Consider the following 23,668-nt stretch of genomic DNA (forward strand, 5'->3'; position numbering starts at 1 on the left):
ACCAAGTCAGCAGACAATGTACTTTCATCTTTTCATCTACTAGGCCTAAATGTATTTTGTTATCTTCAGTTGTTTGCACTTGCTCATTTTTTAGGACAAAAAGAAGGCCTCATTAAAAATCCTGGCTATAATATTCATGATAATTGTAATTGAAAAAAATCGTAATGAAAATTAAAACAAAAATTGTTAATTCATTTAATATAATACATGTACTAATACACAGGATGAATATCAATCTTAATTAAGTAAGCAAACATACTAACATTTCTAATCGATTTTATTATATCTATTCAAAACTTGAACTAATTATACTGTGGAAATCAAAACAAAATGATAGAAATTGTAAAGTTCATCGCATTGATGGCCAAACGCAGAACTGATGACGTAAGCGCGCCACGCAGGTGCAACGATTAGACGAGTCATCCGCGCCGCTGAACCGTCGCGCTGTGTGATTGGAGTCAACAACTCACTTGCGTTGCGTCCAAAAATAGGAATAAAGTTTAAGTAGGAGGCCTGAGTAATCGCACACCTAAACTTAGGTGGGCTTATTGTCGGACCATTTTGTTTTGATTAGTACAGAAAAAACTACGCATGCGTTGACACTACCTTCTAATAACTATAGCAATAACAAGGCTGACAGTTACTGACAGTTGTGTTGTGTTTTTTCTAGTTACATCGTCGCCATGTTAGGCCCACAAGAGCGTAGTGAATAACCACAAACAATGTATAATAATATATTGTGTAACTAACCTTTGAAACCATCAATTATATAAATGTGTTGAAAACTTTCTTGTCTTTTTTTTTTCTTTTTAAACCAATGGTATGTTACCTTTAAGCTACAACTTATCATGTGCGTGTTTATTAGACCTACCATTAAATGTTTTGAATGTATTCTGTCTCTAGTGACTCACAAAAAGAAATTATTTCCAAATTGGGTCAGTAAAAGTATTATCAACATCATGTAAACGCACACTTAGATTGAATTGCGAATTTAAAAAGTTATGGTTAATTTTTCTTCCTTGCCTTGCAAGATTGTTGACATTTTGCCGCACAGGCTTCGGCAAAGAATGGATGTGGACACACATCTTGGTCTCGCCATTTGTCATAGCCTTTGCCGGTGCAAGCTGGTCCATTCACACATTTTTCTATAAGAGAAATGTAGATAACATATAAAACGAATCGGCGCAACGCAATGACTAGGTTCTAGAATTAACAGTAGCAAATATTTTGGCACATGTGGCGTTTCATACGTATAATACTTGAGCTCATTTCCAGATAAAAATTCCGACGGGTGGACTAACGCAACGACGTAAACGCAACGCAAGCGAGTTGACCAATAACAAGCGACGGATCGAATAATCCATATTGCATGATGTGATTGGTAAAATCACTTACGTTGCGCTAAGGTTCTTGCGTCGTTGCGTGCGTCGTTGCGTGCGTCGTTGCGTGCGTCGTTGCGTACGTCGTTGCGTGCGTCCTAAACCAAGCCTTAGGAAAGGATATCACGTCTTTTTTCAATTCAATTCAATTCAAAGCAACATTTATTTTCTCCTTTCATATACAAAACAGATTTCAATGAACAATATATATGTAAACAAAATTTCGAAAGAAGAAGGTACACGCCCAGAAAGATGAAAAACACATCTTGTGGAGGACGTACCTATTACAGACACAGACAATGAAAATTTTAAAAAAAATATAAATAAAAAATAAAAAATAAAATTGACCGAGGAAAAGTTAATATTTGGAAATAAGGTGACTTTTAAGTTTAGATAAAAATGATTTGCTAGAAACAGAGTTTAAGATGGGGAGTGGCAGATCGTTCCAAAAAGTGGGTCCGGAATACCTAATGTTGTGTTGAAAGTGGTTGGTTTTATGGGTTGGAATATTTAATTTTGAACAAATACGGGTATGATGATAATGAATTGAAGAATTTGGAGTGAACATGGAGCAGAGATGTTTAGTACGCATCAATGCATAATGTGTCTATATACATTGGTTAAAAAATGAATAATTATACAGTATATACTGTACAGTGCAGTACAGTATTACACATGTTTGTTATAGCATACATAGGCCTACTATATATTTATAATCATGAACAATTATATAATAAAAGGTGAAATCAAAGCGGGACGAACCGGTATATAAAAAGGTAAAACGACTAAAATACTTACTTTGGCATGCTGCTCCCCATGAGCCTCTGCATTTACAGGAGCAGGCTTTAGGGTTTTTCGCATTTCCTTTGCCACAGTTAATTCTACAATCTTTTGGGAATTGAATTTTAAAACATAATTTTAGAATTGTTATATCCTAAAAATAGCAATTCATTAAGATAAGGAATTTGTCGCTGATCCCCACTTCGATGCAACGCAACACAGGCAATTTGACCAATCAGAAGCGAAGGACCGTCTATCTTATGCAGCGTGTGATTGGTCAACTCACTTGCGTTGCGTGGGAACGCAAGACGAACATTAAACGTTAGTGACGGCTCATCCCAAAACTGTTGCTTGTGATTGGTCAAATTATTTGTGCAAAATTATATGGCGCGCGTTTAGTAAGGCTTGATACTGAAGGGTAGGCCTACGGGATTAAGGCTTGATACTGAAGGGTATGCCTACGGGATTAAGGCTTGATACTGAAGGGTAGGCCTACGGGATTAAGGCTTGATACTGAAAGGTAGGCCTACGGGATTTTGGTATTTTGTGTGCAACTTACCACATCCGGAACTGCCAGGCTTGCAATCACCTATGTGGAAAATAAAATAATGATTACAGCTTGCAATAGATAGTTTAAATTTAATGGAAATAAAGTCCACTGTACATTGTTGTTGAAGCAAATCAGATTTTCATTAATTACATTTATATTTGTCACTGTTTTATACATTCCCACCCAGTTCCCCAGCTAAAGCTTTTTGGATGCAGCATATAGACGCATCGTTAGCAATTTGACCAATCACAACGTATGTCCATTGGTCAACTCGTTTACGTTACGCCTACGTCGTTGCATCATAAGGCAAACAAAGTGGCAACTTACTGCAAAATAATCCCGCCTTACAATATCTAGTGTCACTTTGACATCCGGAGCAAGGTAGCCCAGCTTCATACGGCTTTTCTCCATTATAATTACCTCTATAACATAACGTTAAATAAAAAGTTAAAAACTAAAGAAAACTGTTTTAATATTTGAACAAGAAATTCGTAAATCAATTCCGCATCCTCCTCCTCCTCCTAAGCTTGGTTCCAACTAGAGGTACGTACGTTTGACGTTGCATTACGCATTATCCTTTATTGTTATTTTTCATTTATGTCATAGGGTCCTCGCGAGACTTTGCTAAGCCTTCTACTTTGTGGCCCAATAAACAGTTTATTTATCTTGTTTTGATTAATCAATTTATGTTTAAATTATCTTAAACTGTTGATAAATAAATGTATAGGAATGAATGAAAGGATATAATTGCAACTTAAGTGATTTGACCAATCACTAGCGATGGATTGTCATTGGCCAACGATTACCTTGCGTCTACGTTCTTGAATTTGCGTCACGTCGCGTTACGTCATAGTGACCATAGACCATTTAAAATATTATAATTCATTTTAGAAAATTATATTCATTCACTTTATACGCCCGTCTGTCTGTCGGTCTGTCGTACTGTAACTTACGGAGGTGAGTAGTTGCAGACAAACATGTATGGGAATCCCTTCGAACATTTCTTTCTGTTGGTTGCACATCCAACCGCTAAACTTCTTGTATCAACAACCTATTCAGTCAAAAAATATACTATCAAGCCCTCGCAATTAATATAACTAATAATTATTGTAGGCATACTTGGCAAAATGCTTGCAAAGAATTTGCCAATAAATATTTCCTTTGTTTGTTTGCAAATTTATGTGCACGGCAACGTCCGCGATATTCATGTTAACCTTCTCATTTTCTTCAAACTATATAGGCCTACCAACAGGTATCTATCTATATATTGTTGTCGTCACAAAAGCTTATCAAAATCTCGAATTATTTGTATCTTCAATATGGGCGGAAATATAAATCTGTCGGTTGCTACATTTCGCTCAGTAGTTTCTGAGCACCGTAGGCCTACTATATTATTTATTTTAATTTCAATATCAGGATGAGAAATATGGGGGTAAGTCATGATAGTAAAAAATAATTTTTGTATAAAATGTCATGTTTTAAAAATGTGATAAATAATAATCTACCCATGGAGGTATATCATGATCTACTGTACTATGGAACTGTAAAGGCATGTAGGTATAAAATAAAAGGAGGGAGCTCGAAACATATAAATATTTTATACCTCCATGGTGTATACTTGCTCAATTACCAACCTGTGTATAATGACCGCACACGGCACCGCTTCTACAACTACCCGTGGCGTAATTGTAATCTTTAACCTCATCGAACCATAAGCGAATACCAGAATCCAACTGTTTGCCAACATACGGCCTCGAGCTAAATGCAAGGTTTTCGCCCATACCAAGATCCCCAAGATTGGATCGATGGAACTGGTTACAATTGTCAGCCCATTCTTGGGCTACAGCTTCGGCTTTCTTATCCCATACCTGTTTTGAAGAACAAAACGACATGAGATATTTCTACTATCCAGAACCAAGTCATGTAAGTATATAGTAAGTTTTGCTCAAAGTGGATTACACCTCTAACATTCAAATGATATGATAAAACCAAACCATGCCAACGTCCGCATTTTCCCCTCGACATACCGGTAACGAAACTTATTTATGACGTATAAACGCAACGAATTATCGCTTATGATTGGTTCTCACAGTACGCAACGCAACAACGTAGGCGTAACGTAAAGCTTGGTTCCCACTAGGACGCAACGCAAGAACGTAAACGCAACGCAGGCGTGTTGACTAATGACAAGCGACAGTTTGATTGGTCAACTCACTTACGTTGCGTTACGTCCTTGTGTTGCGTCTCTTGGAACGAAGCATAAGTAGTTTGACCAAACACAAGCGCGCGTTTGATTATCCGATCTGTCGCCTGTAATTGGTCAATCCCTTGCGTTGCGCTTCGTCCTTGCACGGCGTCTTAGTGGAAACCAAACTTAAGTCTAAATGTGATTAGCCCTATACTTACAAGTATCCTCATGTTGGCTGCTTTTGGCTTTACATTGGCTCTGAATATATTATGGGTCTTTAGTGCTCTTGCCTTTTCCACTGGTGTTAACCCACAACAATTCTAGTTAAAACAGACAAAATGCTATTCTTTTAAAAGATCTAAACGATAGATAATTACCAAATTACATATTTACAGTTAAATTTTAAACAAAAGATGATTAAATTTCGTACAAAACAATATAAAAAAATAAGATTATTAGGCGATTATTTCAATCTTGTTTACTGAATACGAACACGTTCAAAGCTTATACTGTGGCTCTAACATTTGGGAAGCGATAATAGGTAACTAACACATACAGTCTTCTGTTGTTTTATTGTTAGTGTTTGTCGTCTAGATAGATACACAAAATTAACGGCTAAAATCTGTAAACGCCAGATATGATGATATACGTTATAAAAAGATATTTCGTTATACTGTATAAATTATATATAATATTAGATTAAAATGATTTATAATAATTTGACGTACCTGTATACACCATATAGCAAGAACACACACTAGCCAAGCCGATGAAGCTGAAGCCATTCTAAACTCTATACCCGTCCACCGCAAAATAAAATTGAAACAAAAGTGGACCTCCGTTCACGATTTTACCATTTATAGGCACGTGTAAATCATGATCGATATTGTATGACATATTATAAAATAAATGATATCATTAAGTTTTAACAACTAAACACATGAATGGTTCTCCTTAATAAGTTTACACCACATTAAGTTAGAAGAACCGCAATGAGGCTGTGCTTAATTCTTACTAGAACTTAATGGAGAAACGTTTCTAACGGAGCGTAGAAATAAACAACATCATTTCGTGTTCTCGCTTTACGATTTCATGATATTATGTTGATATAAGGCGCGATTTCCAGGCCTTTTTGTAATTATAGCCTACCTAATTTGATCATTTCGTAATTTATGTAATTTATCTTAATTTTAAATTTTAAATGTCCAGTTTGAATAAGTTTTCATCTGTCATTATACTCACCTTTCTAATGTGGTTATTATGCAGAGCCATACAAAAGAATCACCGTGATGGTGGTTGTGGGGAATGAAACCAAAGTTAGAAATAGCGTGTTTGTGTGGGGTGGGGGTGTTAGTGTTGTGGGTGTACATTCTCCAATCTTGGCGTTTCGATTGTGAAAGGAACGGTGTGTTATACAGTACTTATAAGTATGGCCAGATTTATTTTTCGTTTTACATCTTTCCGTTCATTAGGGCCTACCTATCTATTTAACCTTCTCTACCGAAGATCGCTAATGATAATTTTATAATAATGACAATAATAAACAATGGCTACTTATGTATCTTGATAATACTCAATCTTTTCAGAAAATGTTGTTTGTAATTGTTAACCTTTGACACAGACAAATGTCTTCATTCTTATTGCCGGCAGAAAGCCTCTCAACACCATATGGTTGTCCATGTATTCATTACTATTAGCCTATAGATGGTGTTTGTATCAGTACCTCAAAGGCGGGACGAAACAAACATTTCTTTATACAGATCGTTATGTCTACGTCACGGTCCGCAAGATTAATGATAATTATAGTAAAGTACAACTAAACTGACCTGACCTGACCTGATACAAAAATCCTACATATAAACATAGGCCTATAAGACTAAACTAAGACACACATTTATTACACTCTGAAATCGGAGGAGAATGAAATCGGAAAAGGATAAATAAGGAATTAGGAATAAGGAGGGGAATGGAAGGATGAATAAGGAGGAAGTTCGAGGCGGATGATATATTTTAAAGACACACATTTCATAACAGTATGAAATCGGAGGAGGAAATTAGGAGGAAAGAGGAGGAGAATGTGACTGAAGAAGGAGGGAAAATAACACATAAAGTAATTTCTTCATGGTACAGAAAGCATAAATCTTTCTTTATCATTTCTGATGACTGAAGTTATTGTTGCAATTTGCATACAAATGTTATTCATATGATAATTTCCTAAAAATTAGCACCTTAATGTTTGTATTTTTTAATGAAATTTTAATTTCTTTTAGATTTCTTGTTCCCATTAAGACAATTGAGATTAAATGAGTGTTATAATACAGTTAGCCAACAGTAATACTCTTTTTCTAATTTGTTACTCGGCTGATTTTAAATGTATTCCGGACCAGAGGTGACGTAATAGTATTGACACTGGTTCAATTCTCAGTGTTGTATCTCCACATACTACAATACAGTATTTTCCCAGTATCATAGAATATTCGGTAATACAGCATCTCATCTATTTCACACCGATGTATCCCTTAACGTAACCTTACATGGTAGGCAATTGTTATACTAGGCGATACAGGAGTCTTTGGTTATGATTTTTTTTTTATGTATATTTGAGAAAGACAATAAAGATTATTCTGTATACAATTATCGGTACAAATTATATTTTCAATACGTAAATGTTAATGTGTGCGTGCGCTATCAAAATACATTTTAAAAACGTTTAAAAAAAATTAAATATAATAAAATGACAGTTAGTAGGCCTATTTAATATCTTCAGTATAGTAGTATTTAGTATCCCTTTATATAACGTGTGGAATAATCCAAATATAGATATTATGAATCATCCAAAGAATACACCATACTGAAATATTTCGATTTATAAACCACAACCTATTACAAATATAGTTACATTTAAACGGCGTAAATTACGCTATTTGCCACGTCATTGCTCATGGCGACAAAATTCTTGTAAACGAGACATCGGCGTTGAGTAGTGGCGAAATCTGTGCTAATTATACAGCATCCGATTATCGGCTACACCACATTCAAAGACATAATATTCCGGTTCGTTTCTTTTTTCTTTGCATAAATCAGTAGATAAACAATGTTACGCCTTATTTAACACAATCGGAATGCTAGCGTTTTTAAATATTAACTAAGCTATTATGTTGAACTATGTTTATTTTTTAATGTGAAAAGCTATTCATCATCAATGTCACGGAGAGCGTTTCCGAAAATACATGTTTAAGCTACTGTATTTGGTTCCCTGATGCAACGCAAGCAAGTTGACCAATCACAAGCTATAATTCGGATGATCCATCGCTTGTGATTGGTCAAATAACTTACGTTGCGCTTACGTCGTCCTTATGTTCAGTCTCTAGTAACTTTACGCATAGAAAAGCCTGTTTTTAGTCGCATGCAACGCAACTCTACAGCTCACTATGTCGGTCGGTTGGTCGGTCGGATGGTCGGTAAACACTAACTCAAATTTGAGCACGCGACTGCAGCCATGTATATGGCCTTGTTTTTACTACTAATCTGTTCACTAGAATAGAACATTCCTGGGTTCCGATTGGTTGTGCATTAATATTTTTTCCAACTACTTTACGATGTGGGAAAATTCGCAACCAATCAGCAGATAAAAGAAAGTTCGATTCGCGTGAATAAATTTGCCCCTGGAAAAACAAAGTAGTAAACAAAACAATACTATACTGTTGCTTTGACTAAATATGTATTTATTACTACATTAATGTAACTTATATCTCAAATTGTAATCGTTTCCTGATACATTCTTTTCGTGGGTAAGTGATGCATCATGAATTATTCATGAATTATTCATGAATATTCATTAATCCTCTACTTTATTCGCTTCCTGATATTACTCAGAACATAATATAGAGGGCCTACATTACTATTAATCATCGATTCCTAAGTAAAATCGAAGAAAGATTTTTTTTGCTCAAATACATTACAATCTAAGGATTGTGTTTCGGCGTCCGTATCTGATGCAACATTCAGTCGGTTATAAGTAGTACCGGTATTAAGAGTTTTCTAAAAAATATAAAAATAATAAATTATAGTATTCGCTAATATAAATTAGTTCAATTCAATTCAATAAAAAATATAATAATAAGCTAAGCATCTGAAAGAAAGTACCAAATACAAAATGTAAAGCTCTGTCTACACTATCAGACTAGTTTAACAAAATGGTGATGTGCCCAAATATGGTAGTGATATGCTTAAATATGGTAGTGATATGACATCATCATGTCCATATACCGGGCCACACAACATTTTTTTCCTCATAAGGTTTGAGTGTAGAAAGAGCTTAAGCTAATATGTTTAATTTGCATGTTACTAGATATCGTCTGCCTGAATTCAAAAATATATTTTGATTTGATGTCAGGAGTCAACAGATCATTTTATCATAAGAACCGACTACCTGGGATTAATACATTACCATACCCCCCCTCTAACGATACTTACGACAATCTGGTTGACACTTAAGGGCGCACGATTGGTAGAAATAGTCATTAGCGCACACAATGGAGTTATCCCATGTCAGATACTGATCACAACTCGCTGAGTTCTCGCACTTGTCTGGAATACGAATAAGAGATATAATAATAATGATGGCGCCATTTCAACTCTTACGTTATGCGTGGTTCATTTAGAAATAGTTACGCAATGCATGTCACATTTTCATAAAACTTTATAGATTTATTTACATGGCATATTTTCTTTTCTAAAAAAACTTTCTGAGTACTTACCAGTACATAAACTTCCCCAGTATCCGCTGGTTGTGTCACACGTACATGAACAATCTTCTTCATTTAGAGTTCCGCCATTTGCACAAATTCGCTTGCACTCTGGTGAAAGACACATGCATAATAATTAAGTCTAACTTACTCGACAATGGCTACTTGCTAAATCAAGATTTAAGATTTGGATGAAATTATGATGATCTTACCGCAATCTCCTGATCCAGGTGTGCAGTCACCTGTAAACAAAATAGGAAATATATCATGTAGTAAATATTTGCATTTTGTAAAAAAAAAAATAAAAAAATAAAAATTTATTTAAATTAGGCCTAAACAAATTGCAAACATATCTGAATTGTCACCATACCAATTTTCACAACATAGATTCTTGTGATGATATTGACAAAATATATATACGTTAAAAAGTTAAATATAGTTTTAAGAATAATAAAGAATCTTACTGCAAAATCCGTCGGCATCGCAATACTTTGCGTCATCATGGCAACGACTACACGGTTTTCCGACTGAGTACGGCTTTTCACCAACCATATTACCCCTACAGAAAAAAATAGTTTCTTTTTACTAAAATGGTTCGGAGAAAAACAGGTTCAAAACACTTCTCCAGCTAGTGGCACCATAACAATTGAGATAGATTACGATTACCGTTTATTATATCATATTTTGTGCCAGTTTGCGTCGAGACTGGATATTTACCGGTATGAGTTTTGAAAAAAAAAAACAAATTAAGAAGTACTTACGCGGGGTCGTAATTACATACGAACACATACGGGTATTTGTTATTGACACATGGCTCCAAATTTCTTGCACAGCCAACTTTCAAACTCCTTGCATCTTCGACCTGCCAATAAGTTGAGAAGTTCAGTAAGCTACAACAATACAGTTATTATTAGTTAAAGCCTGGTTTCCAATAGAGACACAAAGATGTAAGCACACCGCACATAAGTTGACCAATGACGACGCGATGAAACTGTCGCTTGTGATTGGTCAACTTTGGGCTGCGCTTACGTAGTTGCGTGGCGTCCAAGTGAGTCTAAGAAACAAATGTGAGTAGTGTGAACCAGTTTAGTGTGAGAACCAGAAAGATGATTTACCTGTGTATAATGACCGCATACTCCTGTACATGCACCCTCTTTATATTTGTAGTCTTTAACTTCATCATACCATCGATCGATTCCAATGAGTAGCATGTCCCCTTCAAATGGTACAGTGCTGAACGCGATGTTCTCACCATAATTGTTACGATCTGGGTTGTGATCTGTGGGGCAGGTTGACACCCAATACTCTGCCATGTTAGCTACTTCGTCATCCCACACCTAAAAGAGAATAATGAAACTACAACAGTTAATGAACTTGGTAAAGCGTTCAGAGGAATTGTCTAGGGTAAGATATACATTTAGGATGCGTTAACGATAAATAGGGAAAAGACGTACACTTTAACAACAACACGCGATTAAACTCTAAAGCCTAGACTATACACTTTAGTTTGCTACAGTGCAGACCAGTTGTAAAGTTTTCTTCTGTTTACCATACTATATAGCAAACTGGTCTTTACAACCTCAAGAGTTTGCTCATGTTGACCAGGTAATAATAATTGTACAGCATTTGTACGCGCGCGTCAATTTTGTATCAGTTCGCAGCGTCACTAACGTTGTTCCGTAGCGCAGAACTGACAACTTACCAGTCTGCGCATGTCTCCTGCTTTAGGCTTTGCATGTTTTCGGTATTCATTGTGAGAATGTACAATCTCATCCTGTTCCTCTGCTGTGTAACAAGTAGAACTCTGAAAAAAGAATCATTTTAATAAATTTGACATTAATTAACAAAATAAACACTCATTAACATATGTATAATTTAGCTTTCTTAACATAATATAGTACTTAAGAGAAGAACTGACTTTATACGAAAGGAAGAAGTCTTACCTCGATAAGCAATGCAACTACTAACACTTTAAAGACAAACATCTTGGCAACTTCCTCAGAATAATCCAAACTTTACCGACCGACGAGGTTAGTTTAACAACACTACACACTCTTTCAAATTGAAACATTTATATATAGTCTTGTATCCAATTAAATATGTATTACGTAACACTGTATCATATCGCTCTCTAGTCGTACATTACAAACTTTTACCTCTTCATTTGGAACTATTTTATTTCTCCATAGGTACTAATTATTATTCCGATTGTATAAATAACTATACAGCAAGCTTAGTTCTGGCATATTGTCAAATTGTCAAAGGAGTATTTCCATTTATATTTGCTAAACTTGGTGTCAATATAACGTTTGGAATAGTCAAAAGTACATTCCCATTTAGTGTTGTCACACCGTTAGCTAATACTTATGAACATAGTGACAAAACTGGACATAGAACTTTTATTTTTTATTTTTATAATGATATTTCCAATGGGGTTTGTAACAAGTTTACAAATCGGACAATTTCCAAAACAAAAACATTATTAAAATCTTTGTATAGTATTTTTGGTAGTAAATGTTTTACCCGTATAGTAAATTAAATTTTACTATTTAATTAAAGTCACTGCAGGCCTATAAATGTTGTTCAAACTCTTAGTAGCCTTAAATAATGATAATATAGGATAATAATTCTACCTGACTAATTAAGGGGTCTTACGTTAGGTCCTGATATAAATTTCATCAGTAATTTACAACGACCATAACTTAATAGACATTTTAATGTTACGGATTAAGTATAATATAAGAACAAATGACAAGAAGAAGTAAATCGACATGTTGTTATTTGATAGAGGCCTACACCATTGTACAGCATAGGTAGGCCTACACCATTGTACAGCATAGGTAGGCCTACGAATTCCTATCTGGAACAAACTAACCTTTCTTGTTTTTGAAGTATTCTGTAAGATTAAAATATAAATCAGAAGTAAAGGATATTGATAAGACTTAAAATACATAATGACGTCACACTTTAATCGCGTCATCTTAAGATTGGTTGAAATAAAAAAAAATAAAAAAAGAATTCGTTCCCACTAGGAACGTTAAGCGCAGCGCAAGCTAGTTGATCAATCAAGTGGATTATCCGAACTGTCGCTTGTGATTGGTCGTCAACATCAGTTTCTAACGGACCTACAGATGTTCTGAATAAGTCTTTTAATTTAACCAAATTAGATCATCAAAATGCTATTATAGAGTCAGATAAATTGATTCAGTCAAATACATTGTGTTCGTATCCCCAAACGTGTCATAACCATTTAGTTCTTCCTAATTGCTCATCATCACGTGATAACTCCCGCGCGTAACTCATAATGAGGCTAATTAGTTTGTCCCAAAGTGACAATTTTACAAATGAATCAAAATGCACTTTTTTTATATCATCATGATAATTAGCTGTATTTGATTTCAGAACGATGTTTTAATCGTGCCCATTGATTAGCAGGCCTATAATCATTGTCATTAAAGCACAGTTTACGGTTAGATTTGAAGCTTTCTTAAACATAAATGTCTTCGGAATGAAACCGACTAAAGTGTCTTTCACACCTGTTCCAGCACGGTTCCGGTCCGGCAATGGCAAATCAAATAGAACGTAAATGTTTCGTTATCACGCGGCTACGCGCATAAACAATCTTTGATGAAATGTAATGGATCTTACCGCAGTCTGGATGGCATTTTAGAGGACACAAGTCAGTGAAATAATCACCGACGCAAACATTTTCGTCCGGCCATGTATCGTAGCCCCTGTTGATGCACTCGTCGGTATTCTTGCATTTCTCTACAGTGATTAAAATATTAATTAGGCATAGTTATTGTTATTACAAACAAAAAGTGTAAGCTTGGCAATTGAACCAGGTCAAAACTCATGCTCGATGCCTATACGCATGCGTATTCATGTGTCCATCTTCCAAATCCTTCTCTACTCATGCGTATAAACTGACGCTTTCGATTCGCGCGAACAAATTCGCCTGGTGGAAAATCGGCTTAAATACGTTTTCTCAAACAATGATACTTACGTTTACAGAACGAGCCGTAATAACCATTCTCTTTGTAGCAGTTGCAGGTGCACGTCTTCTTGTCCAGTTCGCCCTTCTTACATTTTCTCTTACACTCTAATTTGGATTTAAAGATAAGAAATATCAATTTGATTCCTCGTCCGCTGCATCATTACCACCACAATCAATTACAATTCAATTCATTTGGTCAAACACAGTGGCTCGAAATGTGTCTTGCATGTTTGCCACAGATCGGCGACGTCACATTACAGTACTTAAACAGTCATCATCAGTTATAAAAAAATAAATAAATAAACTCAGTTACTTACTGCAGTTCCCTGAACATTCAGCAGCTTTTAAACAAAAGAAAATGAAACAAAAAGTAAATAATTATTACACTTAAATACAATTGTTTTTTTACTTGGACTTGGACAAAAGTTCTAGGTGGAAATTCCTTTCTACTTCTTCTTTTTCTTCCATTTAGGAGCAAACTTCATAGTTGAAGGCTATTGCTCCACTGGAGCAATTCTTTTCTGTTTTGCATACAGTGTAGTGCATATAAAGCTAAATAATAGTTATAATAATTCCCAATCAAACTGGTACAATAATTGGTAAAAAATCAACAAAAAACATTTTGTAACAAACCAACCGTTTTAATTTCTGAAAGAATTATCAGTGAAAATAATAGTTTCAAACTCACCACAAAACTTATCAACACAAAACCTAGTATCATCGGCACATTTTGAACACGTCTTCCCCTTCTTATAAGGTTTATTTCCATTATAGTTTCCACTTAAGCAAAAAAAAAAAAAGGTATCTGCAGCTCTACCATACAATTACATACAATGTCATTTTTGGAAGTCAAATAATGTGCTTAGTGTGAATACAAATATTATTGTTTCTCTACTTACGCTGGGGAATAGTTACAGACTAAAATATAAGGAAATCTGCCCGAGCATTCTCCATAGTTCGTACCACAACCAATCTTTATACTTCTTGTATCAACCATCTAAAAAAATGACAGACATTCTAGTCTTAAAGCTTGTTTCACACTAGAACATAGACGCAACGTAAGCGAGTTGACCAATCACAAGCAATAGTTCAAATATTTCCTCGCTTGTGATTGGTAAAATCATCATCACCAACATTTCCACTTTTTCATTCTCTTTTTTTGAAAAAAGTGGTATGTTTTTCGAAAATTATCTATGGCTGCATAAACACCAATGTTCTATAATGGCACAGCTGACAAGAGTGGTCATTATTTGGAGGGAGCATGAAATAAAACGCTGCAGTACGTACCTGTGTATAGTGGCCACAGACTCCAGAACATTCTCCCGTCTTGTATTTATAGTCGTTGACTTCATCGTGCCATGCCTTCAGACCAGCTTTAAATAGATTTTCTATATTACCGGTGAAAGGCAAAGTGCTGAATGCTATATTCTCTCCATACTCGTTACTGTTATGACCACCAGGGCACCTGGATGCCCAATTCTGGGCAACTGCCGCTACTTCATCATCCCACTCCTGTACATATAAAAATCAGTTCAATATTACACACTTAGTTACATTAGTTTTGTAATACTGTATTATTTTAAAACGGGACGAATTACAATCCTTCTTCCGTAATAATTGGGTGGTGGTAGGCCAGAAAGAACAACCTATGCTACTACTTCTACACTAGCATTATAACCGGCTGTCACAAGTGACATAAAGTTGTGTATATATTTTGCAAGTCATTCTTACTGTTCCTTTGTTTTCACTATTTGAACCTTTCTTTTGTTTTAGGAAGCTATTGTGTGAAGCCAGTGGAGCAGAGTTGTTGTGTTGCAGAGAAGGATTGTGTGGTGTTTGCTGATTGGAGGAGAGGTATAAGAGTTAAGTTAGTGTGTGAGTTGCTGATTGGTGGAGAAGGATAAGGTGGTGATATGTGGATAATTGAGGGAATTTTGAGGTAGATGGAAATTGAGAGGAGACAGAGAAGGAGGGCTATGTTATGTTAAGCCAGAAAGGGATAGGTGAATATGGATATGAGAAACTAAGACGTACAGGAGAAGAAGTAATTGTATTATGGTGATATAGAGCTGAAGCAGAAAGGAAATAAAGATATATACATGAAGTTAATGACTTGTGAGTTGGAGATAATTATGGTGATATAGAGCTGAAGCAGAACGGAAATAAAGTGATATACATGAAGTTAATAAATTGTGAGTTGGAAGTAATACTATAAGGCTGTACTCAAATGTAGAACTGTTAATTGTTGAGATTACTGAGGATTTATTGAAATTGTGAATGTAAATTGACGGAAGAAATAACTGTTGGAAACAGCAGACGTTGTTGCATGTAAAGAATTGTTTGGAAATATTGAAGAGTAACTGGATTGATACTGATATTATTTTACGTGGAAAAGGAGACAGAAATAATTGGTCGGGGAGCGGATTGCAGGGCAGAACGACATCAAGAAACATTTTAACTTTATATTTGATTTATTTATATGTCAGAAAATAGGAAGAATTATAATTGATAATACAAGCAGAACGGGAGCAGAGGCGTGGGAGTTGTTTATTTGCAGAATCGTTTTAACTTTTATCTTTCTACTTTGTTTTGTGTCAGCGTAGGAGAGAAGGCAAGAAGGAACGATATTGTGGACATTTATTATTGTTTAATTATTCATCTTGTGATATTATTGTATTTGAAAGGGGGGGTTTCGGGGATTTATTTAAAAATAAGAAGATTGTTGATATTTTGTTTGGAAGGATTGGGAAATTTGGGGAATTGCATAAAGTTTGTGGGGAATAGGAATACGGTATCATTGTTTGAGAATTGGTTGGGTTTTTTTTGTGGGTTTTTTTTTGGGGGTTTGAATTATAAAAGAAAGAATTGGTTGTCAAAGATTATTATTAAATTTTACTTTTTACATTTATATGTGTACAGTTGTGGCTATTTACCGTTGTTCATCATTGGTTACCAGCAATTACATGTCCGAAAGAGCCGTAATTGCGGCTGTGTGACATTTATGGGGGCTCGTCCGGGAGACTTTGTAACCTAGCGTGAACAGTGGTAGATGAAACAATTGTACGTGATTCTTGGATTGTCTATTTGCCATATTATTGGCATACTGTATACTTATATTGGATACTTATATATATATATATATTTTTTGTTTTCCTTAAGAAATGGATCTCACTAAAATTGTTGACGCAGGAAAAGCGTTGGGGTTAGATGGAGTGGAATTAAGAGAGTTTGTGGAAAAGAGAGAGGAAGCTGCCAGAGAGAGAGAAGAGAGAGCACTAGAGAGAGAAGAGAGAAACAGGGAGAGAGAAGAAATGGAGCGAAACAGAGACAAGGAAGAGAGAGAGAGAAGAGAGGTACTAGAGAGGGACGAAGCAGAGAGAAAAAGAGCGAGTGAAGAAAAAGAGAGAGAAAACGAACAGGCCTATCTTATAGAAATGCGAAGGTTAGAAATCCAATTAGAACAAGAAAAGAATCGGGCACGGCCGGGTGGTAGAGTATTACCCAATCCTGAGTCACGGGTTAAGGCCAGTAAACCTAAATTACCCCCTTTCCATGATCGAACAGATGACCTAGATGCCTATCTGAAAAGGTTTGAACGGTATGCGACTAGTCAGGAGTGGAAAGAAATTGAGTGGCCGGTTAACTTAAGTGCCCTACTAACTGGGAAGGCTCTCGAGGTTTATTCCAGGTTGTCGTCAGCTGAAGCTAACGATTACAAACTGTTGAAATTGGCTCTTCTAAAACGGTTTCAGTTAACCGCCGATGGATTTCGACATAAGTTACGAACAGCTAAGCCCGAATACGGAGAAAGCGGCCCGCAATTTGCTGCGAGGATAAGCAATTATCTTGATAGGTGGATTGACCTAGCAGAGGGGGAAAAAACCTTTCAGGGGTTAAAAGATTTATTGCTGCGAGAGCAGTTTACCGATGGGTGTGGGAAGGACCTAGCTCTGTTCCTAAGGGAACGTCAACCGAAAACGATACAAGCGATGGCTGAAATTGCGGAGCAATATTTGGAAGCTCGTGGGGGATTATTTGGTAAACCAATAGAGTTTAAACAAAAAGAGCCAAATTCTCCTCAACTCTCCTCTAATAATGTTCCCAGTACATCCTCATCACAAAGCCCTTCTAGTTTCCGTAGTCCAACTTGTTTTATATGTCATCGTGTAGGTCACCTAGCTAGAAATTGCAGAGCCTCAACTATGCATAAGCCAAACTCTCCTCCAAAATGTTACCGATGCTTAAAAACAGGACATATTGCCAGAAATTGTAGACAGGACGCCAACAGTTGCGCTGGGTTGTCTACTTCACCACAAAAAGAGTCTGATTGCCAGAAATGTACAAAACAACACGAATGTAAAGCCAAAGAAGAAATTCCCGATGTGGGTGCCAGTATGGTTACGAAAATGTCAGAGTCTTTAAATCAATGTTGTATCAATAATGATGGTGATAAGGTCACTCTTCAATGTGGGCACTGTCTTCCAATTATGACAGCGGCTCTAAATAATTCAATTAGTAAAATGCCCGTTTATACAGGTTGTGTTGGGTCACGCTGCGTCTCTGTTCTTCGTGACAGTGGCTGTAGTGGGGTGGTTGTGAAGAAAGATCTTGTATCAGCCGAACAACTTACTGGTAAGGAGAAAACCTGTGTGCTGATTGATGGCACGGTCCGCAACTTACCGGTTGCATTAATACATGTTAATACTCCATTTTTTTCAGGAAAGACGTATGCACTATGTATGAATAACCCTATTTATGACTTGATATTAGGTAATATTGCAGGAGTACGAGCACCAGGAAATCCAGATCCCACATGGACAGAGCGAAATCTTCAAGGATGTTCTGTTGTTACCCGGTCTCAAGCTAACACTATGGATAAACCATTCAGAACACTTAAAACTACAGAAATACACAAGCAAATCATCACAGCGGGAATTATGAAAACCGCCCAGCAACAAGATATCAGCCTTGCAAAATTCAAGGATCTTGCAGAGAAACAAACTACAACTGTGAGTAACAAACAAGCCGAGGCTAGGTTTATTTATCATAAAGACCTATTATATAGGCAATTTTCCTCTCCTAATATTGAACACGGGGATAAGTTTACCCAACTAGTAGTGCCAGCTGACTATCGACGCCAGGTAATGCGCCAAGCCCATGAAACCTTATTAGGAGGACACCAAGGGGTAAAAAAGACGACAGATAAAGTGTTGACCACATTTTGGTGGCCTGGGGTAACTGCAGATATTACTCGATATTGTCGATCCTGTGACATTTGTCAGAGAACTGTACAAAAAGGTAGAGTTACGAAAGTGCCTCTAGGAAGCATGCCTTTGATCGAGGTGCCGTTTGAACGGATTGCCGTTGATATAGTTGGTCCCATTTTCCCCATGTCTAAAGGTCGTAATCGTTATATACTCACAATAATAGATTTTGCTACTCGTTATCCAGAGGCAGTGCCTCTACCAAATATTGAAGCTGAACGGGTTGCTGAGGCCTTGGTTGGTGTTTTCTCTAGACTTGGTATCCCGAAAGAAATGCTTACCGATAGGGGATCACAATTTACATCTGAAGTCATGAGGCAAGTTAGTAAGTTGTTGTCTATACGTCAGGTAATGACATCTCCATATCACCCAGCTTGTAATGGTTTGGTCGAACGGTTCAATGGAACACTCAAACAAATGCTGAAACGTATGTGTGCAGAAAGGCCTACTGATTGGGATCGTTACATTGACCCACTACTTTTTGCGGTTAGGGAATCTTCACAAGAAAGTTTAGGGTTTTCTCCTTTTGAACTGTTATATGGCCGTACCGTACGAGGACCCATGTCCATCCTAAGGGAATTGTGGACCGAAGAAATCGAAACACCAGAAACAAAAACCACCTACCAGTACGTTATGGATTTACGGGAACGACTACATGAAACCTGTCAGATGGCTCAGAAGAATCTACAAAAATCTAAGGTCAGGTACAAACAATATTATGACAAAAAGAGTAAGTCCCGGGAATTTGAGGTTGGGGATAAGGTACTACTTTTATTACCCACAGACAAAAACAAACTATTGCTTCAATGGAAAGGTCCTTTTAAGGTTGTAAAGAAATTTGGGTATCTAGACTACCAAATTGACCTTAACGGGAAATTCAAAATATTTCACGCCAATCTCTTGAAAAAGTATTATGAGCGAACCGCAGACATTAGTGCTGCCTTAGGGGTATCTGAGCCTTCTGGTATCCTTGAATTAGCTAGCACCGCTGTTATTGAATGCGAACCTAATGAAACATTTACAAATAACCAAAATTATCATCTATCTAATGAGAATCTTTTACAGCTCCACCCTCTACTAGCAAAAGAAACAACAGCCGACATCCACATCAACGAAAGCCTGGATGATACACTAAAGCATGAGGTGCACCGACTTATCGGAAACTACAAAGATGTACTGACGGATTTACCGGGTAAGACTACACTTGGGCAGCATGAAATCAAGCTGGAAACTGATGATACAATCCGTTCCAAGCCCTATCCACTTCCACATGCGTTGCGAGGTACCATTAAGGATGAGGTAAATATGATGTTAAATCTGGGTGTAGTGGAGCCTTCAGGGGCACCGTTTGCCTCTCCAATAGTATTGGTAAAGAAACCGGATGGGTCAAATCGATTCTGCGTGGACTTTCGAAAACTTAATCAGGTTACAGTTTTTGACGCCGAACCGATTCCGGACCAAGAGGAACTGTTCACAAAGTTGGCCCATGATCATTATTTTACTAAGATAGATTTAAGTAAAGGGTATTGGCAAGTTCCCATGGATGAAGCGTCAAAACCTTTAACAGCCTTTCTAACACCAGACGGTTTGTTTCAATTTAATGTCATGCCGTTCGGCTTAGTCAATGCACCGGCTACTTTCAGTCGTATCATGAGAAAATTACTCAAAGGAATGGATAATACACTTAATTATATTGATGACATTCTAATTCACACAGCTTCTTGGGATCAACATATGAAATGTTTGTCTGAATTGTTTGGACGTCTCCGCAGGGCCAATCTAACTGCTCGACCAAGCAAATGTTTCATTGGTTATGAAACAATCGAGTTTCTTGGCCATGTGGTAGGGAAAGGAAATGTTCAACCTCGAGTGGAGAAGATACAAAGCATCTTGTCAGCCAAACAACCAGAAACAAAGAAACAACTCCGGTCATTCCTTGGGATGACCAACTACTATAGAAAGTTCATTCCTAATTACTCTGTGATTGCTTGTCCATTAACCGACAAAACGAAGAATCGGGAACCTAACCGAATATGTTGGGAGAAGGCCCAGGAAAGTGCGTTTGTTAAACTTAAGGAAAAATTAAACAGTACTCCAATTTTATGCCTTCCTAATTTAAACAAAGATTTTATTTTGAGAACAGATGCGTCCGAATATGGAGTGGGAGCGGTTCTAATGCAGCAGTATGGTGACGTGAAGTTTCCCGTGGCGTACGCTAGCAAGAAACTGCTTCCTCGAGAAAAAGCATATTCAGTGATGGAGAAAGAATGCTTAGCCATTGTATGGAGTGTACGAAAATTTGAGTCTTATTTATATGGACGAAACTTCACGTTGGAAACTGATCACCAGCCGCTTGTGTTTATGCACAGAGCGAAATTGTCCAATGGGCGAATTATGAGATGGGCCCTGGCTCTACAACCGTACAAGTTCCGAATAGAGGCGATTAAAGGCAGTGAAAATGTAGGAGCTGATTATTTAAGTCGAGTGTAAATAGGACCCGTCACGGTATGGAGAAAATGTTGATACATTATTCTTTTAGAGGGGAGTAAATGTCACAAGTGACATAAAGTTGTGTATATATTTTGCAAGTCATTCTTACTGTTCCTTTGTTTTCACTATTTGAACCTTTCTTTTGTTTTAGGAAGCTATTGTGTGAAGCCAGTGGAGCAGAGTTGTTGTGTTGCAGAGAAGGATTGTGTGGTGTTTGCTGATTGGAGGAGAGGTATAAGAGTTAAGTTAGTGTGTGAGTTGCTGATTGGTGGAGAAGGATAAGGTGGTGATATGTGGATAATTGAGGGAATTTTGAGGTAGATGGAAATTGAGAGGAGACAGAGAAGGAGGGCTATGTTATGTTAAGCCAGAAAGGGATAGGTGAATATGGATATGAGAAACTAAGACGTACAGGAGAAGAAGTAATTGTATTATGGTGATATAGAGCTGAAGCAGAAAGGAAATAAAGATATATACATGAAGTTAATGACTTGTGAGTTGGAGATAATTATGGTGATATAGAGCTGAAGCAGAACGGAAATAAAGTGATATACATGAAGTTAATAAATTGTGAGTTGGAAGTAATACTATAAGGCTGTACTCAAATGTAGAACTGTTAATTGTTGAGATTACTGAGGATTTATTGAAATTGTGAATGTAAATTGACGGAAGAAATAACTGTTGGAAACAGCAGACGTTGTTGCATGTAAAGAATTGTTTGGAAATATTGAAGAGTAACTGGATTGATACTGATATTATTTTACGTGGAAAAGGAGACAGAAATAATTGGTCGGGGAGCGGATTGCAGGGCAGAACGACATCAAGAAACATTTTAACTTTATATTTGATTTATTTATATGTCAGAAAATAGGAAGAATTATAATTGATAATACAAGCAGAACGGGAGCAGAGGCGTGGGAGTTGTTTATTTGCAGAATCGTTTTAACTTTTATCTTTCTACTTTGTTTTGTGTCAGCGTAGGAGAGAAGGCAAGAAGGAACGATATTGTGGACATTTATTATTGTTTAATTATTCATCTTGTGATATTATTGTATTTGATATTTTGTTTGGAAGGATTGGGAAATTTGGGGAATTGCATAAAGTTTGTGGGGAATAGGAATACGGTATCATTGTTTGAGAATTGGTTGGGTTTTTTTTGTGGGTTTTTTTTTGGGGGTTTGAATTATAAAAGAAAGAATTGGTTGTCAAAGATTATTATTAAATTTTACTTTTTACATTTATATGTGTACAGTTGTGGCTATTTACCGTTGTTCATCATTGGTTACCAGCAATTACATGTCCGAAAGAGCCGTAATTGCGGCTGTGTGACACCGGCGTAACTATTATTTAACTGCCAATGGGTACACGCTAAACATAGCCAGGCTTACCGCCACTCGGCAGTTCACATAAGCGACGTAGCGAGCGGTTGGTTCAAAGTTACTGTATCGCACGTGCAAGTTGAAATGGCCGATTATCGCTTGGTTCCTAAGGACGCAATGCAAGAACGTAAGCGCAACGCAAGTAATTTTGACCAATCACGACGCTGACGCTGTTGCGACCAAATTTAGTAAAGGAATATTGAAATACTCACAAGTCTGCGCATATCAGCCGCATTTGGCGTTACGTTCATTCGATATTCATTATGAATGTCTACAATGAATTGCTTCTCGTCAATTGTAAGTCTGCTGCTGCCCTCCTGAAAACATTACAACACAAAGTTTATTTTGTCATGTAAATATAGAAATTATGACAATTTAAATATTATCCACCTGAAAAGACGAAATACTGTATGCTCAAAACACGTGTTTGGAATTGGCCTATTTTTCTGTTTCGGAAGAATTTCTTTGCGAAAAAAAGATCACGTTGCATGCGGTATTTGAATTTTAACTTTATGTGTACCGTATCTCCTGGCAAAAAATACCGTTATGTAGAATACGGGTTAAATCCGTATTCTCTTTCTCAGCAGCAACAGGCCCAGGATTTTTTTCTCAAAAGATTTTTTTTTCAAGACTGGTTGCAAGATCATAACGATTAATTAATAGGCCTATAGTATAGGCTTACTTCCATAACAATTAGTTCTAACCGTATGGAATACTATGATTGATGACATTTTAAGTAACTAACCCACACCCCAAATTGGTTAAGCCACTAATAGTTTTGGCCAAACTCAAAGTTACCCATCAACTACAGTATCACATTACGTACCTGTACAAATGAAATCAGCAATATAAACACCATCAACATCATGATGCCTTCCTTAATAATACCGTAA

General features: G+C 36.6%; 4 protein-coding genes across 4 annotated transcripts; 1 reads left to right on the plus strand and 3 right to left on the minus strand.

Moving 5' to 3' along the window:
- Window positions 1-171: 171 nt before the first annotated feature.
- LOC144850029 (cysteine-rich venom protein LEI1-like) lies at window positions 172-5,754 on the minus strand. Its single transcript, XM_078707193.1, has 8 exons — window positions 5,626-5,754; window positions 5,116-5,217; window positions 4,344-4,577; window positions 3,663-3,760; window positions 3,037-3,131; window positions 2,719-2,748; window positions 2,178-2,267; window positions 172-1,145 (listed from the first exon to the last, which is right to left on the minus strand). Exons 1-8 carry the CDS (start codon window positions 5,680-5,682, stop codon window positions 1,006-1,008), a joined length of 846 nt encoding a protein of 281 aa, XP_078563319.1. The 5' UTR covers window positions 5,683-5,754; the 3' UTR covers window positions 172-1,005.
- Window positions 5,755-8,601: 2,847 nt separating this feature from the next.
- On the minus strand, window positions 8,602-11,686 carry LOC144849569 (GLIPR1-like protein 1). Its single transcript, XM_078706518.1, has 9 exons — window positions 11,589-11,686; window positions 11,348-11,449; window positions 10,761-10,982; window positions 10,407-10,507; window positions 10,110-10,204; window positions 9,858-9,887; window positions 9,658-9,756; window positions 9,374-9,487; window positions 8,602-8,938 (listed from the first exon to the last, which is right to left on the minus strand). Exons 1-9 carry the CDS (start codon window positions 11,628-11,630, stop codon window positions 8,928-8,930), a joined length of 816 nt encoding a protein of 271 aa, XP_078562644.1. The 5' UTR covers window positions 11,631-11,686; the 3' UTR covers window positions 8,602-8,927.
- Window positions 11,687-12,059: 373 nt separating this feature from the next.
- On the minus strand, window positions 12,060-23,668 carry LOC144849567 (GLIPR1-like protein 1). Its single transcript, XM_078706517.1, has 9 exons — window positions 23,602-23,668; window positions 22,988-23,092; window positions 14,930-15,154; window positions 14,542-14,639; window positions 14,331-14,422; window positions 13,960-13,983; window positions 13,652-13,747; window positions 13,294-13,413; window positions 12,060-12,541 (listed from the first exon to the last, which is right to left on the minus strand). Exons 1-9 carry the CDS (start codon window positions 23,641-23,643, stop codon window positions 12,516-12,518), a joined length of 828 nt encoding a protein of 275 aa, XP_078562643.1. The 5' UTR covers window positions 23,644-23,668; the 3' UTR covers window positions 12,060-12,515.
- Window positions 16,804-21,396, plus strand: LOC144850466 (uncharacterized). The gene has a single exon (XM_078707751.1). The coding sequence runs from the start codon at window positions 16,804-16,806 to the stop codon at window positions 21,394-21,396; it is 4,593 nt and encodes a 1,530-aa protein (XP_078563877.1).

This window comes from Antedon bifida, chromosome 8, assembly GCF_963402885.1.
Source record: "Antedon bifida chromosome 8, ecAntBifi1.1, whole genome shotgun sequence".
NCBI lineage: Eukaryota > Metazoa > Echinodermata > Crinoidea > Comatulida > Antedonidae > Antedon > Antedon bifida.